We start from the raw sequence: 22,302 nt of genomic DNA, 5'->3' as shown, positions 1-22,302 counted from the left end.
TGACCCTCCCTTGGAAGGATAATTTCGAGCTTGCAAGCAACAGGCAAGTAGCCGTTACTCGACTGGACAAGCTTGTCAACCGTCTCAACTCCAGGAAAGGACTGCTCGAAACGTATGACCGTACCATAAGGGAGTACTTGAGGGCAGGACACGCCGAAGTAGTTAGTGACGTACCTGCAGAGGTGACGAAATTATATTACATGCCGCACAAAGAAGTCATGCGTGAACAAGCACTCACGACGAAAATGAGAGTGGTGTTTGACGCTTCGTCACATGCCAAAGAATGCAAGTCCCTTGATGACTGCCTTCAAAAGGGTGACAACTTATACCAAGACCTCGTGCAAATTCTGCTACGCTTCAGAACGCACCCGGTGGCAGTTATCGCGGACATAGAAAAGGCGTTCCTTCAAATTGCGATTCGGGAGGACGACAGAGCTTTCCGCTTTCTGTGGCATGCAGAAGGAGATTTATCCAAGGGCAAGCTGCAAGAGTGGAGGATGACATGAGTGCCTTTTGGAGCTACATGTAGCCCATTTTTGCTCACAGCTACTATTCTCTACCACGTGAAAAGAACACCGGCTGTCATGGCACAAACAACGCAAACTCTTGCCGAGTCGTTTTACATAGATGACTTAGTCACATGCCAACTTGCGGGAGAACCTGCGGCACGCTTCTGCGTGAGCAGCAGCTTCATACAAGGGTGTATATGTTCCGTGGCATCAGCGCTATATGGAAGAATAGTGTCCATGGTGGAAGATGACTCACGCCTATAGAGTAGAGAGAATGGGGAGGTGCCGACACAGAAGAGGAAGCCGCTAAACTATGCAGAGAAGCGCGCACAATAATGAAATCGGCCGGCATGAAATTGCGAAAATGGACAACAAATTCAGCAAATTTGATGCGCACGCTTGAAAATCAAGTGGAATCTACTAGTAATGAGATGGTCGTTCTTCACGAAACGTCGGTCAAGGTCTTGGGTTTGGTTTGTAATCCTGCAAAGGATGAATTCAACTTTTCGGTTGAAAATCTACTCCGGTTTTTGACAGCACAGACGGGTACAAAACGATTTGTCTTGCAGTCAGCATCAAGAATATTTGACCCGTTGGGATTTGTAGGACCATATACTATTGCCATACGAATATTGTTTCAGAGACTGTGGATACGAGGAATTGGCTGGAATGAAGTCCTACCCAATGACCTGCAAAAAGAATGGAATGACTGGGTCATCCAGCTGCCGCAACTGCAAGACGTCGTCGTTCCTCGCTATCTGGGCGGCGGAGCAAGGAAGACCAATGTGCTTCAAGTACATGTTTTCTGCGATGCCAGTCCAGCGGCATACGGAACAGCGATATACGTCGTATCAAGTCCTGAGGAGCCGATACTGTTGATTGCAAAGTCCCGTGTAGCACCCATTAAGGAGACAACGCTGCCGCGATTGGAGCTGCTGGCTGCCTTAATCGGCTCAAGAATGTTGGCATACGTGAAAAGGGCTTTGAGGAATGTTCAAGTTGACTACACGATGTGGACAGATTCCGCCATTGTGTTGTCATGGATAAAAGGTGATGTCAAAAAGTGGAAACAGTTCATAGCCAACAGAGTCAATAAAATTAGGTGCACTACAGATCCATCAAAGTGGAGATACTGTCCTGGAACGGACAACCCGGCTGACCTACTCACACGTGGCGCGACGCTTGAAAGGCTGCTGTGCAGCTCAAAATGGTGGCATGGTCCCGAGTGGCTAACTAAACCGATGTCTGAATGGCCGCTACAGTTCTGTGAACTAGACATAGCGGAAGCCACCCAAGGTGAAGTTACAACAGTCCACGTCGCACTAATGACACGCTTCTCAGTTCCGATAATTGATATTCAACGGTACAGCAGGCTTCAACAGCTACTCAGAGTCACTGCGTGGATTTTCAGATTTACTGACCGATGCAGAAAAAGAAGTAATCATACAGGACATCACATGGCAACAGAAATCCTGAATGCTGAACAGTATTGCATAAGATGTACACAAGAGCAAGGCTTTCTTGAAGAACTCACCACTTTGACCAACGGCCAGTCGAGTCTACATCTCGAATCGCTGAACTACGCCCTTACATAGACAAAGACGGAATTCTTCGGGTTGGAGGCCGTTTATCCCTCATGCATTCCACACAAGATGTCAAGCACCCAATCATAATGCCGTCAAGTCACCACTTTTCGACACTTTTGGCAAACAGAGCCCATCTTCAAGTTTTACATGGAGGAGTTAGAGATACACTTACGCAGCTTCGGGAACGCTACTGGATTTGTCGAGCTCGCTCTTTGGTAAAAAGAGTGCTGCATGGCTGCAATATACGCAAGCGTTTCAGTGTGGGCCCAGGAACTGCTGAGACTGCTCCGTTAACAAGTCATCGAGTGACACCAACGAACCCGTTCGAAGTTGTAGGAGTCGACTTCGCGGGCCCTCTGTATGCACGCATGGAGAAAGGGGACACGAAGTGCTACGTTGCACTTTTTACGTGCGCCGTATCTAGAGCCGTGCATCTCGAGCTTATCTCGGAAATGACATCCGAGGCTTTCCTGTTGTGCCTACGACGATTTGCAGCTCGGAGAGGATTACCTAGGGTGATCTATTATGACAACGCACGAAGCTTTCACAAGACATCGGCAGACATAAAGCGGCTAAACCGAATGTTCTCTGAAGAGGACGTCGCTGGTCACCTCAGCACCAACGGCATTTCGTGGAAGTTTATAGCACCAAATGCTCCTTGGTGGGGTGGATGGTGGGAGCGCCTTGTACGATCAGTGAAGCTTCCGCTGTGAAAAATTATCGGCAAAGCTCGTCTGAAGTACGAAGAAATATCGACAGTGCTGGCGGAGGTCGAAGCAGTCGTAAACTCTAGGCCTCTGACTTTCATCGAGACAGATGCAGGAGAACCTTGCACTTTGACGCCAGCCGAACTTCTCCTTAGACGAAGATTGACTTCCATACCGTATGCGACCGCTGACGAAGTCAACAGTAATTCCAAACGATCGGACGCCATACGCAGACACAACTACAGGAAGCTGCTGGTTGGAAGTTTTTGGAAGCGTTCGCAAAAAGAATACCTGTTGCAATTACGATCTGCACACTTTGCCGACACGAAATCAAATACAGCATTGAAGCAAGGGGACATCGTTCTCGTGCATGCGGACAACACGCCACGCCAGCTATGGAAGCTTGCAAGGGTCACGGAAGTGTACCGCAGTGCAGACGGTCTCATTCGTTCTTGCAAGATCAAGTTGCAAGGCGGTCACCTTGCGATCAGGCCGATACAAAGACTGTACCCACTTGAACTATCTGTTTAACTTTGCGCGGCCGGGAATGTTGATTATTTTTCATGTTCTGGGCTGGGACAAGGAAACGAGAAAGAAGAGCGCGAGCGAGGGACGCGGGGACGCTCAAGTGACAGCAGAGTGCTTCCGAACGCAGTTAAATAAACAAGTTTTTTTTTTTTTGCCTTATACCTTAAAAACGGAGTTGAGTCTGATCGCAGTGTCTGGAACGCCATCGTCTAAACAGGGGCTACATGAAGCGCACGAACTTTATCGAAAGGTTCTCGCTGTCTGCCCGCGCAGCTGTCATGCAAGGTTTATTCGATTCACCCTGCACTTCCAGAACTAGTTCACGGTGGTGCCGCCTGGGTTTTGTTTTCGTGCAGGTGACGTTTCTGCAAGGGCAGCAGCCACGAGACGTGGAAACGAATACGAGAGTGCAGATGTGCAAGCCCTATGCTACTCGTCGGCTGCCTCGAGGTTTGTAGACGCCGCTTACGTTGCTCGACATGTGTCTGCCAGAAAATGTGCACTGTCGTAGTTGTTGCACATCGCTAAAACAGACACGAATGCAATCGGCTGTGTCGTCTGCTGCAGCTGCAGTTATCTCGGCAGTACCTTATGAGCAGGTACAGGTAATTCGTGAACTGACATTGCACGACAGCTGCACTTTTTCGAAACGAATACCGCGGTGCCGCTGCCACCCTGTTGAACTCGTGAAACGAAGGCCAATGCCAAAGTGCAGCGCCTCTGTGAACCGGTTCACGAAGTGCAGGTGAATGAATGTACCTTTATAACAGGAGGGTGCACTCCAACGCGACGTGGCAGGGGACCGGCATTCCCCATCTCGTGAAAGGTGTTCCGTGAGTCAACTTGCATCTCGAAATTCACACCGATGCACTTTCCTAGCACAATATATGAATGCGGTGCGCCTGTTTTCGTATTCATGCGAACGTTGCGCGTAACATGCCTGCTTATGGCTGTCAACGCAGGGGTACTTCCTTTCCGTGGAGGACGAACGTGCACCACGCTCCTTATACCATCTTGAGGACGGAGTGGTGGCCTCTTGTTCAATGAATAAATGTCAGTCAGTCGCCCCTGCTGGCACTGGTTGGCGAGTTACTGGCAGTCGTATCGAACTGGCAGGCCATACTCTCGTTTATATGAATGTGACAGTAGCGCATTTGCTCTGCAAGCACTTTTCGGAAAGGCAATGCGACGCCGTTTACACGACCCCTCATCTTCTCGCGGCAGCGGCCATCTAGCCAACAAGACTGATTGATGCTAAGCGAGTAGGTTGATATCAAAAGGGTACATGAGCTTAGCCGCGTGTCGAGCATTGGAGACCGAAATTGGCACCCTCCTCTCCTTCATGAGTAGAAGTAGACGTATTAGCGTAAACAAAAAAAACAACACTAGAAAAAGATGGAGGAAGCATAAAGGTCTCAGCAACTGGCCTTTCCGCTTCCACAAACTTTCTCGAGCGTGTTTTTTTTTTGTACTTGCGCTAATATAATTTTTCACAGAGAAAGAGGCACGCTTGGAGTTTACACATGGGGCCACCATTCCCCTCCTCGCGATTTACGGCCTGTGACTCGACCGCCACTCACATAAACATCCCAGTCTGAGGCATCAGTGCAATGAGTCTTCTCAGCGAATTTCCATTGTTTGCATGAATGCGATGCGATTTCATGTTCGGGTTTTTATGCACAACGACGCCACTATATTTGTTATAAATTTATCTTTTTCAAAAATGCTTCCCTTCTCGTCCAGTCTACAGGTAAAGTTACTAAATTTAGCTGTTTTCAAAAGATAACCAACAAAAAAGTGAAGTCCTACGCAAATTTGATATGTTGAGGAAACAGATAAATATGTCCTGAATGCGCTGTGCAAAAAAAAAAAAAAAAACAGCGCTGCAACTGTAGCAGCTTTTTCAGAAAATGGTCACAACTGCCTAAACCACGTGAAAAGCACTTATTCTTGCCTTGCCATTTCCAAATTGTAAACTTGATTTTAATAGACATATTTGATGTGCCTTTCAATTATATATAAGTCAACTATACAAAACAAGGAAAACAGCTGCTACGCACTTGGAAAAGTGGCAAAAACGGTGTGTTCGTGCCGCTGGAGTGGGACTGCCGCCTCAAGCTTCTAAAACCCAATTCACAAAACAACATGAAAGTTAAACACTAGCTACAGGTATTTTAATGCACATCTGAAGCTGTTATATTGAAATACATTTTCCAGTGGTGGGAACACAACTTCCAACACGCAAAGCAGTAAGACATCGTTGTTTTCATTTTCATAAGCTTTTTTTTTCTGCAACACTTAATTTTTCACTTACAAAGAAAAAAGAAATGTCAGTAAGGCCATTTGGAATAACTCCAGAGTAGCCTTTCACAAATCCAGCAATATTTCAATCCTGTTATGACCAGCAGAGCATGGACACAGCCTCCAAGGAACGCTCACCGACATCGCTGGGACCCGCAATCCGCGCCCTGTGAAAGACGCCCGACTAGAAGCGCGTGCACGGACAGCTATAACAGGAACGCACCGAGAGTGCGCCAGGCGCTCTCACTCTGGCCTTCGCTTAGGCCTCTCGACTGCGATGTAAAGGCGTGCCTGCACGCCTAGTTTCATCACACTTGTAAACATAGAAATAAACCATGTCTTTTTGTCAACAAGAAGCCCCACAAAAGTTCTTCCCCCGGCACCTGGGTGTCCGCCTGTAGCCCCGCTCCTTGGTCACATAAATCCTTTCATACCACATTGCTATGCAGTATAGCATAAGTGAATTCTGACCCTGTGTATTAGTTCATTCAAGTGTTTTTTGCCTACGCATCTTATCCTTGGACATGAAAAATGAAAACTCAAACAAACAACTGATTTTACAAATCAAACTAGACAGCACAAGTACACCCCAAAGCAAGAGTTCTGACATGGTTTATTCAGCTCTCATGCCCAAATGACAGACACTCACAGCAGAAGGTGCAGAGACAAAGTCTACCTGTTTGAAATTATTTGGCTTTATTTATAATAATATGAAAACATACATAAATATCTCAGCATAATTTACAAGTTGTACACTTCATTTTAACTGAAGTTTTCGATGTCGGAATATGATACTCACTATTTTGCTTCTTCAAACACTCTGCAATGTCCAAAAAATACAGGTTTATATATTCGCTCCCATTCAGATTTCGGTGCATGTTAAAGAACCCCTGGTGGTCGAAGTGTCCGGAATTCTCCACTACCGGGTCTCTCATAATCATACGGTGGTTTTGTGACGTTGAACCCCATATATCAATCGATCATGCAAGTTTACTCCCTTTAGAAAGGGCCTAGGCAGACGAGTTCACAAAACATTTAACAAGCACTGTAAACAAGGTTGGATAACATTGAGAAAAAAAGTAGACCAGTTATTAAACGCGTTCCAATCGATCCTGGAAACCACCACTAAGACGTCTGCTGATCTGACGGCACTAGCAGCCAGGCTGGAAACGCTAGAACGAGGACGCAACGCACAAACATCCGCAGACCTTCAGGGAACAGTCACCAACGTTCACCAACAACCATAGGCACCATATCCCCTGCAGGCAACTCCCACAAAACCACCAACCCCTCTCCTCCACCCACCTATTCTCACGCCTCCCACACAAATAATGAACAGCGATGGTGAGGCATGGTAAAGGACATCTCCGCATATAGCAATAGAACTGTAGAGGATTTAGGGCCAAGAAATCTGTCATCCAGCAGCACATTCGACGTGGTAACAAGCCAGATGTTATTTTACTTCAAGAAACGGATGGCCTCGCCACACTACCAGGATAGCAGTCAGTAAGTCCCGAGCGCAAAGAAGGAAATAAAGCTTTTACTATACTAGTACGGAGAACGATAATGGTCAGAACCCATAATCTAGAATGTGGATATAACCATATAGTGACAGAACTTCTATCTAGGAAAACAAAAGGGAGCAGCACATTTATTCTTAACGTATATAGCAGTCCGTCAAATCACAGACAGCAATTTCACTCTCTATTTAGGCAGGCCGTGATTTTAGATGGCAGCGCCCCGTTCATCATAGCAGGGGACTTCAACGCCCCATACGAGGAATGGGGATATGGTTTCACCACCCTCAAAGGGAAACGGTTATGGCAAAGCATACAAGAACAGCTTACTGTGAAAACAGATCCACATGCACACACACGCATAGGTAAAAACACCCAGCGAGACACAACACCGGGTCTTACAATAACCAAGAATGCCCCGGGGGCTACATGGCACAACACAATTGATGATTTAGGCAGTGACCATCGCATACTCGAAACACACGTACCATTCAACGATAGCGACAGGATTACGACCACGTGTAACACGAGAAGTCTAGTTGACTGGGATTAATTTCGCGAGATCAGAAAAACGATTACCGAACATCCTGATCATATCCAGCAATGGTGAGAGGGCATAATAGACACCTACAGGAAAGCCACACAGGAAGTTGAAACAGATATCCCAGTTGAGCGCATTGATAGCAGATTAATCCACCTGGTGCGAACTGAAGAAGCGTTACAACACAAATGGCGGAGGCAAAGACACAATAGAACAATCCGAAAAAAGATAGCACAGCTCGACAAAGACATTGAAAGTCAATGCAAGCAGCTGTGTGAGCAACAATGGGTGGAGGCCTGTAAGGACCAAGGAGGATTTGAAAAAATTGCTGGAGTGGAAATGACTGCCCAGGAGTGAAGCCGTTCCACTGCAAGATGGTGGCTGTGGCAGTCATCTTACTAGGGGCATGATAAATTATCACCGTGCAGCGAATAAAAACGAAGCTTTTCACTCGCACGCCTAACAAGTTTAATGTGGGCAAGGCATTGCTGGAGCTTCCACTCCAGCAATTTTTCTTTAATCCTCCTTGGTAAGGACATGGGCACCCATACTGGAACATCAAAAACATGGAAGTTGCGAAGGTTTCTTTTAGATCCCACCAATACCAAAACAGAACAGAGACACCCCATCCGTCGTTTCACATGCGAATACGAAGAAAACAGGGAACAGCTAATGACAGATCTACAAAACATCTACATGCCCAAATCGCCGCCACTACAACATAAAAACTATACAGGTGAAGCAAACCCCAACATGGACAAAAACTTTGAGGCAGTGGAGATTAGAGCGGTGCTCCACAAATTAAATGTAAAATCAGCACCGGGACCCGATGGAGTCTCCAACCACGCATTACGTAACCTAGACAATTATTCCATAGAATTTTTAACTGGATATATAAACAAATGTTGGACAGAAGGGGCAATACCTAATGCGTGGAAAGAGGCTAGAACAATCCTTATGCCAAAACGTGGCAAGCCAATCAACAAAGTAAATCTCCGACCCATCTCATTAACATCACGTGTAGCAAAAGTAATAGAACATACATTTCTAAATAGAGCCAAACTCTCTCTTGAGGATGGTGAATACTACCAACACACGATGATAGGCTCCTGTCGTCACCTAGCCACCCAGGACGCCATGCTACAGATTAGTACTAAATCATGGACTACCCCACACAATCCACATGAGCCATACTTGGTCTGGATCTCAGGAAAGCATTTGACAATGCAGCTCATGAAACGATTCCCAGCCGCATATCGAGCTTAAACATGTGAGCGAGTCTACAATTACGTCAGAAACTTCTTAACCAACAGGAAAACAAAGCTCAGCTTAGAAGGCCTTATATCCGATCTCTGAGAATTGGGCTGCCGAGGCACTCCACAGGACTCCGTAATATTGCCAATGCTCTTTAATCTAATCATAATTGGACTACCGAAACAGTTAAATAAAATCCCGGGAATATATCACTATCTACGCGGATGACATCGCAATATTGGTCAGTGATGGCAGCAATGGCTAAATAGAACAGAAACTCCAAGAAGCAATAGGAACAGTTGAGCAATACCGGGAAGGCACAGGACTCGCACGCTCCCTAGAGAGAAAACAGAACTCCTTCTCTACAGGCCAGCTATCAGGGGCAGACCACCCAATTCAGAGGAAAACAAGCGGCAATATGAGGAAATTAGGATTCATACACAGGAGAGCACAGCTACATCAACAGTTCCAAAAATACGGGTACTGGAATTAGTCCTCGGGGCTAACAGCGCCAACAGCGAGACTATACGCGGACTAAATGCCAAAGTGACGAATGCGATGAGACTGATTCACAGGTTCACGAATAAACACCGAGGTATGAAAGAAGCCAACGTAAATCGTCTAATCCAGGCCTTTGTCATAAGTCCCATAACGTATGTAGCAGCATACCACAACTGGCAAAAAGCTGAAACTAACAAAATAAATGCACTCATGCAAGCACAGACCTACTTCTTCAGCTAGGACTACACGCCAGAAGCGATTATAGAAGCTCAGCGCATATCCCAGCTTGAAAGGCTCACTAAAACTAAAAAAGGAAGAAATATATAGAGTAGATTAGTAATCATATACCATGCACAACATGATGTCAAACGTGACATCCCCAATACAATCAGAACTAAGATCGTCTCTCACCCTATACCGAAAAACATGAACTCCATTATCAACCCTGACCGCAGAAAACACCAAGCGAAATCACTGCTCAAAGCACATGGCACGAACAGTAAATCTCTTTTTATAGATGCTAGCTTATACCCTGAAAGAAATGCTCACACTGTTGTCGCGATTGACACGTCCGGCATTTGTATTAATGCGTACTTTGTCATAACATACAATATAGAGGAGGCTGAGGAGGTAGCCATAGCCATCGCTATCACCTTCAAAAAACACTCAATCATACTGAGGGATTTGCTAGTAGCCATCAGAAATTTTATGCAAGGGTGAATTTCACAGCAAGCCCTCAGAATCCTCGTTAATAATCAAGAACTACGCAAAGTAGATGAACTCAAATACCTCGTATGGTTCCCGGTGCACACATAGACTAATACATCCAATCCAAACGAGCTGGCTTATGAGTTGTTGGGAGAATCAACCCGCCGTGAAACCCGATCACACCCCTTGGTGATCATCCTTGGTGCCGCCGACGTACCGCACAAGGACCGATTTAAGAGCTACACAGAATACATGCAACACTACACAAAAAAGCAAGGCGCGTCTTTCCCGCACCTCGCCAGAGTCTAAACAGGCAAGAAGCATCGGAATACCGACAGCTACAGACAAACTGCTACCCGAACTTGTGCACCTCCACAAGAGGTACCCACACTTATACCCGGACAATGAATGTAAGCTATATGTAATAGAAAAAGAGTCTTATAAACACATATAGTGAGAATGCCCCAACTTATCAACAAGTTCTCTTGAGACCCTCCGGGAGCAGTGGCGGCTTGTGCTGCTCAGTTCGGAGGTTCAAGGCCAAAAATGGGCTATCCAGCAGGCCAGGAAGGCTGTACAGAGACAAGGTCTCCCGGTACCTCCTTGTGCGGTCAAGCCCGGACCACAAACATGCCGGATACAAAAATAAAGTTTATTGATCCTCAGTGCCACTGTAAGCAAACTACATACCGTACTAAAGGAACTTGTGAGTGACCTTGCTCGATCGAAGAAAATGACTTTTCTCAATTTTTTTTCTCCAAAGTAGAAAACATTGTGCATTAAACTGACAATAACTAAAAGTTCACATTTTGAATATATTCATGCTCATTTCACCTTGGGGTTCAGTTATTCAATCACTCCTGCCACAATGATCTTTCTCCTTTTTTTAAAAGTCCCCAAAGTGTTTAACAAAGTGTTGTCTCATAAAGATTTGATTGATATGTGGGGTGTAACGTCCCAAGACCACTATATGATTATGAGAGACGCCACAGTGGAGGGCTCCAGAAATTTCGACTGTCAAAGGTTCTTCAACGTACACCCAACTCTGAGTACATGGGCCTACAGCATTTCCGCCTCCATCCAAAATGCAGCTGCCGCAGCCGGGATTCGATCCCACAACCTGCGGGTCAGTACCTTAGCCACTAAATCACCACGGCAGGGCATAAAGAAGATTTCTTTCTTGTGGAACATCAAGGACAAAACTTAAAAAAAAGTAAGTTTGTCTTGTGCAACATTTGCTCATCAATTATAAAACAGTATGTGCCCTGGCAATGGCTCTGTCCCTTTCTTGTTTTGTCCCAGGGGCATAGACAAGCCTTACTTCGGGTAAGGCCCACACCACTGTGTACTTGCCAGTACATACACACAAACTTAAAAAATTTGAAGGGGTCAACTCTATTTTTCCCCTTCTTCCGTATGCTCTGGCCTTCAGTCAAATGGTTTAACCATAGAGGCACAAATAACCCATCTAAGACTTATATTCCCTCATACACTAGAGGCCCATACTCGCAAATTTTTTTCAGGGGGTGAGCATGAAGACCTTGAATAACACCAATTTTTATAATTGATCCTCGGTAAAGAAAAAAACCCTTCATTTGACTTTAAGGGGGAGGGGTAGCACAACCCTCTGTCAGTGGGACTGATACACTCTTTATGTGTGCACATGCATACGCATATAAGAATACTCAGCCCTGCCTTAAGTGAACACAAGAACTGCAATGGTGATGACAAAGACATAAGGTAAGCACTGAAGGAGGCGAGAACTGCAATGGCAGCACAACAACGTTAACAGGAAAATGCAGAATTACTCGCATGCTCCCCTACTATAGATTACTGACAGAAAGACAACAGACTCGCTACTGAGCAATATATAGAGAGCAAAAGAGATCAAACAGGGCAAATGAACAGACAGATCAAATGCAGTGTTTCCCGTGAGAGAGCCGCCAATATTTGCAAGCATGCCGCTATCAATAATGGCATTTCCACTCCTTGGAATTGCTTCACTACACAGACTAAGGGGAGCCTTTCTAGCAATGCCAGTAATTATTGTTTTTTTTTTTTTGCATCTTTTGTCCCAAAAGGCCACTGAGAAAATTACACTGGCATAGATAAATGCAAAAGAAAGCCAGATAATACATATGTCTAGTTTACAGCCATGTACCACTATGTATAGGCTGCTTTTGTACATATTTTCATGCAGCCCTCAGATGGCACAAGTCAACAGCAAAATAATGAGGCTCCTCAGTTTTCTTGTTACAGGAGTTTAATGTATCTCTCTTATTGATGGGCATACACATGGGAAATGGCCTCTCTTGCTACTGGTGTTTTCACTTACTAGCTTTAAGGGTCGTACAATAATAGCAGAATCAAAGCCTGGCAGCAGAAATATTATATACATCCAGCAAACTTTTCTTAACAGTTACATTTGCTCTAAAGCAAAACAAAAAAAACAAAAAACAGATATTAAGAATAGAGTGCCAAGGCTGCATTGGTGGTACAGTGCAGCTTATCATCCTGCCCCCATCATGCCCATTAATGGTTAAAATGGCAGCGGCTACTACTTGCTAATAGTGCCAAGTGCATTATACGAATCTATACAGAAAAATAAATAAACAAACACACAAGAAAAAACCAAGGAAGCAAGCAAGTGAACAGAAAAACTGCCCTTTTTTCCCCGTTTTATTACACGGTTCATGGTTCAGTTCATAGTTCAGTTCCATATCTTCACAGAGCTTGTATATAAGCACAAAAGACGTGCTAAGGCCCCAAGGTCACTGACATGGCCACACTGATAACAATAGGGCTACCAACTGGTGGTGAGAGCGGCTCGCGAAACTCCCTCGCAAGATTATGCACCGCCTCAACCGTCAAACACCACCAGTATACAGACAAGAAATGTAACCACGAGGTAGCCACACATACAATCTCCTTTCAGTTGACACACACACATACACACACACACATTTTTACAGTATATACACGCCCTCCCCCTACCCACACGGTGGGTGTGTGTGCACATTTGAGCAGATGATGTGGGACTGCCCCCACATACCGAAGGACCTCAAAGTGCGAATCCTCCCAAGACAGGACTTTTGTTCTGCCATCAAAAGCACGTATCATCACCATCAGCACGTCATCACCATGATGCCGCGAACAGGTGCTCCCTGCCTTTTCTAAAGTGGGAGCGGCCCGCAAGGAGGGAGGGAGGTAACACCCGCCTCTTCTCCCCCAGTGATGTTATCTATCTATCCATCTATTTACACAGTTATCTATCTATCCATCTATTTACACAGTTAACTTCATAACAAAGATAATTACAATTTCTTTAGCTCAATTGCAGTCCATGGAAGGAAAAAAAACTGGGCACACTTGTATTTTTCCTCAGCATGATTCGTGCCACTGTGCACCAGTGGCCCTTTCTTCACACACAAACTACTCCAAGTTGGCAACTGTGTTGTAACTGTTTTGGTTTTTCTGTTTCCTTTTCCCATTGTATTTTAGTACCACTCTATTTTGTACAAGTAAAGCTTATGTAAAATTCTCTGCCATGCTTTGCTCATGCTGACGCAAAGATAACAAAAACTAAACCTCACTCTTCAAAATATGCAATTTATTTTACATTATTGAAAGATTGTTAGATTGAATTTTGACAATTCATACAAACTATAAGAGTTAAAAAACTCACTTTGGTATGGAAAGTGCTGCAGGAATGTTCGTATAAATTGGCAGCAAGAAAACAAACAAATAGTTTAAGTGACGTAAAAAGTCAATCTTACTGAAGCTCAGAACTAAACCAGAGACCATATTTCATGCTGCACTGACAAAGTACTCTTCAATGCTACTGTATGTCACGCATAAATCCAAGATATTGAGGTCCAATCCATGTTCTGTGGTAATAAAGGTTGAAATAAGTCATTGCACTTATTGCGTCTTCACGGCTTGTCAAAAACTTGGGTGTTGCCCTGAGTTATTTGATGCAACTGCTATCATGCAGAATGTTTGAAACTAATTGCTCTTGACAGAGTCCTATTAACATACAACAGAGAAAACTGTCACACATGACGGAGAAACAAGAGCTACGATGTAAAATTGCATGAAGGAAAGGCGACGGCAATTCTGCTGATGATGACCATAGTTTTTGTGACATTAGGCATCAAACTGCAGCTGCTTACAACCAAAAAATAAATAAAAGGGCCACCCACAAAGTCTCAGCACGCTTGTCAATCACCTGTATAAGAGTTGTGTAAGCTGATTTTCGTTCAAGCCCAAGTTTCTTTTCTGTGCTAACGTAAATACCAGTCTGTTGAGCGCTAAAGGTTTGTCGTTCTTAACTATAATACTGTCACGGGGTCGTGATGTGGCCAAATACAGGAGACTGGATGTTGAGAGAAACTGCTTATGTTCATGCCCAGTAAAACGGAAAGTCGGATTACAGTAGCAGACTTGCACTGATAGCGGCGAACGGAGCGTTGACCTTCAATCAACTGAGAAATGGCGAAGCGTTTTGGCATTTATACACGTAGTGTCGAACATTTTATTTAGTGTTATCGCTAGTGGCTGCATAGGTTCCAGAATGATCTGCAATGTTCGCGAAGTGAGCGTGATCTTAACGAAAGGATCTACAACAGCCCTGAAGCTTCGCGAACACTGCAGGCGTAATTTTTGCTCAGAATTGCCTACAGTAACGGGGCAATAACAAAAACTTGAGCAAGGAACGTGGCAATACGACATTTGGCAAAGCAATATTTATTAAATCTCTCATAAAATTTGCCCAGAAAGTGTTTCTGGTATAATAACAGCAACACGAACATGTGGCTGTACTAAGGCTGTAACTAGGGGGGAGTTGAGGGGGTTCTGACACCACCTACAACTTTTCGCACTTGAACTTTTCAGGTTATACTAAATAACGACTTCACATCGACCACTGGTGGCCGAAGTTGGCCATTCTACACACAAACACCACCCGAAAAAAATTCCCGAGTACGGCCCTGATACTGGCAGACCAACTACCATAATAATTTCAAGTGTTTGATGTCACGGCAACAAGCAAATGCGATAGGATGGAGCACATATGCAATTTTTCTCTCGGTGGGACTACGATTGCGGTGGGTGGAGCTTTCATTTATTCTTAGGTTGATCTCTATATAGTGACATGAATTGTGGTTGCCGCTTTGCATGAGCTAAGAATTTTAAAAAAGAAAAGAAAAAGAGCTTCGTTAGTTGTATTAAAGAATATCCATGCAACTTTTTTTAGATCAAAGCGATGTGGCTGGTATCTGCAAGCAGATCCAAAAATATTGGCTGGTTGCTTTTAAGGTATGTGCCATCTTCTTTGGAAATCTTAAATTTTGATTGTAAACTGATTGCTTTAAAGGCTGTTTAAAATGACTCTTCAAATATTTTAGGCAAGTAAAGTGCAATTATTCACAATTTAAATACAGAAATTACCCAAAATGTACCCATCACGCAAATAGTGATAATTATGATCCTGTGACACTAAGCAAAAATGGCTTGGCAGCAATGTAACAGTTCATTGAGGCTGTGCAATAAACTAGTATCTTTGAGCTGTCATCAATATCAAGTACAGCACGGCCAAAAAAACCAGAACTGTGTAATTACAGATGGTCACATTTCAGGACATCAAAAGTTTTTATTTGTTTTAAATTATTCTAGTTCATTGCATAGGTTAATGTTCCAGAAATAAGCACAGGAAGTTTCATTGAAAAATGATGGATCATTTCGAAGCTGGGGCATTTGGACGTGGTGATATAGATAGAGACATAATTTTTGCTAGAGAACAATTCTAATGTCTGTGGATTCTTCAAATATTTTCACATAAACTTGACTTTAAAAAATTAAAGGGTGGCAACATGCCTTAAGCTTTTAACAGCTGTGTTCCTTAGAAAACAGAAAAAAAAAAGAGTGCGCCCTAGCTCGGATTACTTTTGCTGGCAATTATTCAAAACAGTTCAGAAAACCTTCTTTTTCGTGTTTGGTTTCGTGGACAGTGAGCCCTGCAATGTCTGCAAAAAGTGGCAGCATATTCATTCTTGGTGATAAAGGTTGCTTGTAAAATAACAGCCTTGTTGCTGACATCATTGTCTGAATAACTGTTTGTGGGATAACTGAAAGCCTCAGTGGGTCCGGCGGCGGCATGGCGTCCGATCGCTACAAGCTAGTTTGCTTGATTTTACAGGTGGCCGCAGTTACCAGCAGATGCAGTTCATCGTCGTCCGATGTGCGCGTGCTCCCATCACAGTTTCCCGATTCCTGGGCCGTGTGCGCCTCGACCGATCCTGCTTTTCAAGCTTCCAATTTATCATCGGCGTTTATCACGGGCACCGGTTACGGACTTGAATGGGACTGTTTCTACGGCGCATGGCACGACGCAGCAGTGACGTCTACGGCATCAACGGTGGATATAAGAACGACATCCCGACAGCTCTTCTTCAGTGGGTCCGGCGGCGGCATGGCGTCCGATCGCTACAAGCTAGTTTGCTTGATTTTACAGGTGGCCGCAGTTACCAGCAGATGCAGTTCGTCGTCGTCCGATGTGCGCGTGCTCCCATTACAGTTTCCCGATTCCTGGGCCGTGTACGCCTCGACCGATCCTGCTTTTCAAGCTTCCACTTGATCATCGGCGTTTATCACGGGCACCGGTTACGGACTTGAATGGGACTGTTTCTACTGCGCATGGCACGGCACAGCAGTGACGTCTACGACATCAGCGGTGGATATAAGAACGACATCCCGACAGCTCTTCTGCAGTGGGTCCGGCGGAGGCATGGCGTCCGATCGCTACAAGCTAGTTTGCTTGATTTTACAGGTACGCTACCATTTCAAGTGTTACAGAAGCGATGACAGTTTCTTGTTGCTGCTGCCGGACCCCCTGCCTTGCGCATGCGCTGTGAATTCATTTTTGTGTTGGCTAAGAATGCTACTCTTGATTTCTGGAGACGTCGAGTCTAATCCTGGTCCCCAAATCAAAGATATGCTGAAGGAGTTGCTTGCCGGTCAGCAAAAAACTAGCCAGGACATAGCCAGCCTCACTACTACAGTAGCGGATCTCGATAGTAGGTCAAATATTGTAGAGGCAAGGACAGCTGCGGCTGCAGACCTGGTTCCTCGATTGAACGAGCTCAAAAGCACTGTGAGGGACCTAAAAAACACGGTTGAAATTCTTGACCACCGTAACGACGACTTGGAAAATTGCCTTCACAAGAACAACCTGATCATTTACGGATTGACGGAAACGGAGAAAGAGACTCCGGATCAGCTACTGGAAACTGTGCACGAACTCATAAATGTCAAATTAGGTGTCAAGTGTGAAAACATTGAGCGGTGGCACAGGCTAGGAACGCAAAGAAAGCATAGTAGTCCACGACCTGTTATTATTAAGCTCATTGATTTTCGTACCAAGACACAAATTTTAGGAAACACAAGATAACTTAAAGGATCAAAAATATACATAAATGAAAACTTCTTGGCACGTGTTCGACAAATACGCAAGTCTTTGTGGCAGCACTCGGTTGAGATCAGAAAAAATGCAGATAAAGTCCGACTTTGCCACGATGCTCTTATCGTGGACAGCGTCCGTTATAGCTGGGACGAAGCCAGCGGCACCCTTGTCAAACATTCTCAACACGTGCCTGAGCGGCCGCCCGCGCATGCGCCTTTACAACCACGACTTCCAGAGTGACTGCGTATTGATCAAAATTTGGTCATTTTGAATATTAATGCACGTAGCTTAGCAAACAAGATTGATAGCTTCAATTGGCTCATTGAGTGTCACCAGCCCTCAATTATTTGCGTCACCGAAAGCTGGTTAAATGATTCGGTTTTAGATGTTGAAATCTTGCCCCCGGGTTATGTAATTTTACGCAAAGACAGACTAAGTGGTCGTGGAGGGGGTGTAGCACTTTTTATCAAAAATCACATTGACTTTTCTTTGCTTCCTGATCTGCCAAACACAGAATCCATCTGGTGCAAGTTAAAAATTTCGGGCCAGGCTATTGCTGTAAAAGATATTTATTGCCCTCCAAACGAAACTTCTGACGTTTTTTCTGATATTACCAACTATATTTTAGATCGCAAGCTTCACCTAGGCAAATTAATTTTGACTGGCGATTTCAATGCCCCGTGCATTGACTGGAACAATTTTGCATCCTACGGTTGTGACAAAAAGCGTTGTGACTCGCTGGTAAACATGGCACTGTCATTTGACCTCACTCAAATTGTCACTTCCCCTACCCGTGAAAATTCAATACTTGACCTTGTCTTCATAACCGACGAATTTTGCAAAAAGGGATACCACAGTGAGGTTGTCACAGGTTTGTCTGATCACAATGCTGTAATTGCGTGCCTCAACATAGTGTGCCCGCCAAAACGACCTGAATTTAAGCGTGTGCTTGATTTTAGTCGTGCCGATGACAACTCTATTATCGATACGCTGGCATCTAGTTTTGAAGATTTTTTTCCTAGCAGTGAACACAGTGATGTAAATGTACTCCTTGGTCATTTTCATGGTATTGTGCAGGAGTGCATATCAAAGTTTGTGCCTCAAAAGTGCATTAAACGCAATCCAAAACATCCGTGGTACACACGGGAAATTATTTAACTAACTCGCCGTGTAAAGCGACTTCGCAAAGGTCGTCCTCTTTTGTCAGTTGCGCGATCACCACTGCTAAATTCTTTGAAGTGTACTTTGAAGGCGAAAATGCAGGAAGCAAAAAATTTCTATTTCAACAATACATTGTCACGGTTTATGGTAGAAAACCCGACAAAATTCTGGAAGTCTATTAACCCGAAGTCATCTGTTCAGTCTTGCTTCCTTATAAATGACCAATCATGCTCCGATTCTAACACTACTGCAGAAAGCTTCAACAACTATTTCAAGTCCGTTTTCCCTCATGATGATGGCACTATCCCAGATTATGCTTGCAACTTTGTTCAGTCTACAATTCCAGACATCACAATCTCTTGTTCAGGTGTTCACAATTTGATACTAAAATTAGATGCGACTAAAAGTTCCGGTCCTGATGGCATTCCTAATACGTTCTTGAGGCGGTACTCCGAATGGTGCGCTCGTTACTTGACTGTCATTTTTAATAAATCGTTTGCCTCGGCCACTGTTCCCATACTTCAGGAAGACAGCTAATGTTGTCCCGTTATTTAAATCTGGCAATAAGCAGCTCATTCCAAATTATAGGCCAATTTCCCTAATTTCAACAAGCTGTAAACTACTGGAACATATCATTCATAAACATATTGTTGAGTATTTGGACGCAAACAGCCTTCTGTCCCGGTGTCAGCATGGCTTCCGAGCTGGATTTTCTACAACAACGCAGCTCCTAGAATACACCCATGACATTGCCACATCACTTAACAAAAGGGGTCAGACAGACGCAATTTTCATAGACTACTCGAAAGCTTTCGACAACGTATGCCATAAAAAACTTCTTCTAAAACTTAGTTCCTTTCTTGAAGATTCTAAATTACTCTGTTGGATTGCGGATTACTTGCGTTCTCGATCTCAGTTCGTTACTTTCAACCAGGTGCAGTCATCCCCTGTTGAAATCACATCCGGTGTGCCGCAAGGCTCTGTGCTAGGACCTCTCTTGTTTATTATATTTATTAATGATGTTGTTAATGTCATCTCTGGAACCCCTGTAAACATACGTCTGTATGCCGATGATTGTGTACTGTATAACTGCATTACTACCTTTCAAGACCAGTCAGTCCTCAACATCGTATTCTCGTTATTCTGCGATTGGAGCTCAACGTGGCAAATGCCCATAAATTACAAGAAAACTGTAGCTATGACTTTCTCAAATAAAAAACAGCCTCTCAGTTTCAGTTATAACTACAATGGGTCCACCCTAGCACGTGTGAGTGAATTCAAATACCTAGGCAACACCTTTTCACATGACCTTAAATGGGGCAAACATGTTGATCAGATAACTTGTCAAGCTCTAAGGAAACTTGGCTACTTAAAGCGAAGATTGAAAAACTCGACAAAAGATTGTAAGTTAACTGCCTACAAGACACTAGTGAGACCGATGCTCGAGTACGCCTCTGTGGTTTGGTCGCCTCATCTTGAGCAAGATAAAAACAGGTTAGAATCTGTGCAGAATAAGGCTATACGGTTCGTTTTTAACCGTTATGATCGGGACTTCTCCCCGTCTTCACATGCTCATTTGTTGTCACTTCATTCACTGGAACACCGCCGTACACGTGAGAGTATTATCTTGTTGCACAAGATTGTACACAAAATGACCCGCATTCACGCGCCCTTATCTTTCGCTGATATACCAGCGCGTACAACACGTAATACAGACGCTTTGAACCTTGTACCCTTCAGGTCTCGTTTGGATTGTTTCAAATTCTCCTTTTTCCGCGTGTGGTGGAAATTTGGAACAATCTTGATGGTGCATTGCGTAGACTGAACACTGTCGAGTTCAGGAAAAATTTTATGTGTTAGTCACATAAATTTGTGCGCACTATTGTTTGTTTCTGTGCTTTCGTTGATTTTTCTGTACCCGCTCCTGCAATGTCCCAGGCATGGGACAGCAGTACTTGTAAATAAATAAATAAATAAAATAAATAAACATTAGATGCTACAATCTGTGCAGATGCTCATGCTTGGTACTTGCCACGTGATGATAACGAAAACACTAGGAGATGCATACAATGTACGGCCCAGAATATAGAACTACAAAGTGCGAAAGACTGTGTAGTAGGGAGGAAAGTGTGCCACTCTACAACGGACTAGTGATACGAAGGCAAGATGAGCATTGACGCGCATCCCTTCCCAGCAGTAGCCGATGCAAAATGCGCTGCTCCAGTTCAGCAGCTATTGTCTGTCACAGACAAGCATAGCATGCGATTTGAAAAGTGCATTTGTAAAAACCGCATGAAAATCAACCATATGGCCACTAGCCACCAGAAGAAGTTTCAACTGCCCTGGCCTGCTTCTGAGGCAGCAGCAAACCTTCCTTTTAATGAAATTGCAGATAAATGAAATTGCAGATAAAAACACAAAACAAACAGTATTTAAAAGAGAGATTCTACTAAAAAAAAAAAAGTTTTTTAAATCCATATTTTAAGGGAATGAAATTTTTATATAGGTTTGTGCACCAATTTCAAATAACCAATACGTTTTATGGTGAGTTGCCCTATTCACTCTTATAGCCGCCTTAATCTATTCAAAAGTGATTTTTAAAAGTGATTTTACCTACAGAGTTTAAAACTTTGATTTTCTTTTAAGTAAAGAACCTAAACTTTGGAAATTGGTATAATTTAAAAAAAAAACTGCTTTTTTTAGTAGAATCTCCCTTTTCTCAACTACCTCTTTACAGTTTTGGCATTTTTGCTGCAGGCTCCTCCTCCTCCTCATCATCGGAAGCTATTGTAATAATGTCGTGTGGCGTTGCTGGCTCGAGGCTTCGCTTCCTGTCCATTCCCGAGGCTGCGGAGCTTGCAATAGGCATCATCGGCAGTAAGAGAAGGCCGGAGCATGCCGTGCTCCCTTCAGCGACGGCACCTTCTGCCGATGACGTACCTGCAGAAACAAAAGAGCTGTTCTAACCTGAAAATCGACCTTCTTATCACAACCTCATTTTATTAACGCCATTTGAGACTGAATGAGCGGTACACAATAGAAAAATAGGCAGTGAAAATATATTCATCATTAGGCAGCGCACAAGCAGACAAGACACAAAAGAAGAAAACGGGACAAGTGCTAGTCTAAAAACCCAGTATTGAATAGGTTCGAACTCGCCCGCCTACAAGTCCTACTAAAGAATACATTGACTCATCCTCTCTCTGCACCGAGTTCACAATGATGAAGGGTGCGAGTCTACATATAAAAGAGAGTGAGTGAAAGACTATTGACAAAAGCTGGTCATACTTACAAATGTGAGCGATTATTGGTAAATCAGAGTGGACACAAGTAACTGTTAGTGACTAGAAATAAATGCACCTATGAACACAAATGAACACTAATAATTGTGAATAGAAGCAATAGTGAAAGTGAGAATTAGTGAGTACGATTAGACACAAGCATAAATGTAACAACACACGAGTGAGCACATGGCCTACCAAAATGTTGGTCAGTAAGTACGAATGAGTATACACCAAGTCTACTGATCA

The 22,302-nt window shown here is 44.0% G+C and overlaps 1 protein-coding gene across 8 annotated transcripts in view; it reads right to left on the bottom strand.

The window, feature by feature from the left end:
• Positions 1–6,304: 6,304 nt before the first annotated feature.
• LOC119161096 (death domain-associated protein 6-like) overlaps positions 6,305–22,302 on the bottom strand; it is a 180,777-nt gene continuing 164,779 nt past the window's right edge. For all 8 annotated transcript variants that reach the window (XM_075879958.1, XM_075879957.1, XM_075879960.1 and 5 more), the window contains one exon: positions 6,305–21,712. In XM_075879958.1, the coding sequence (XP_075736073.1) occupies positions 21,504–21,712 (209 nt within the window). In that variant the 3' untranslated portion in view covers positions 6,305–21,503. The remainder of the gene's footprint in view (positions 21,713–22,302) is intronic.

This window comes from Rhipicephalus microplus, chromosome X, assembly GCF_043290135.1.
Source record: "Rhipicephalus microplus isolate Deutch F79 chromosome X, USDA_Rmic, whole genome shotgun sequence".
Taxonomy (NCBI): domain Eukaryota; kingdom Metazoa; phylum Arthropoda; class Arachnida; order Ixodida; family Ixodidae; genus Rhipicephalus; species Rhipicephalus microplus.
The sequence above is the reverse complement of the archived record's forward strand: the minus strand, read 5'-3'. Positions and strand labels throughout refer to the sequence as shown.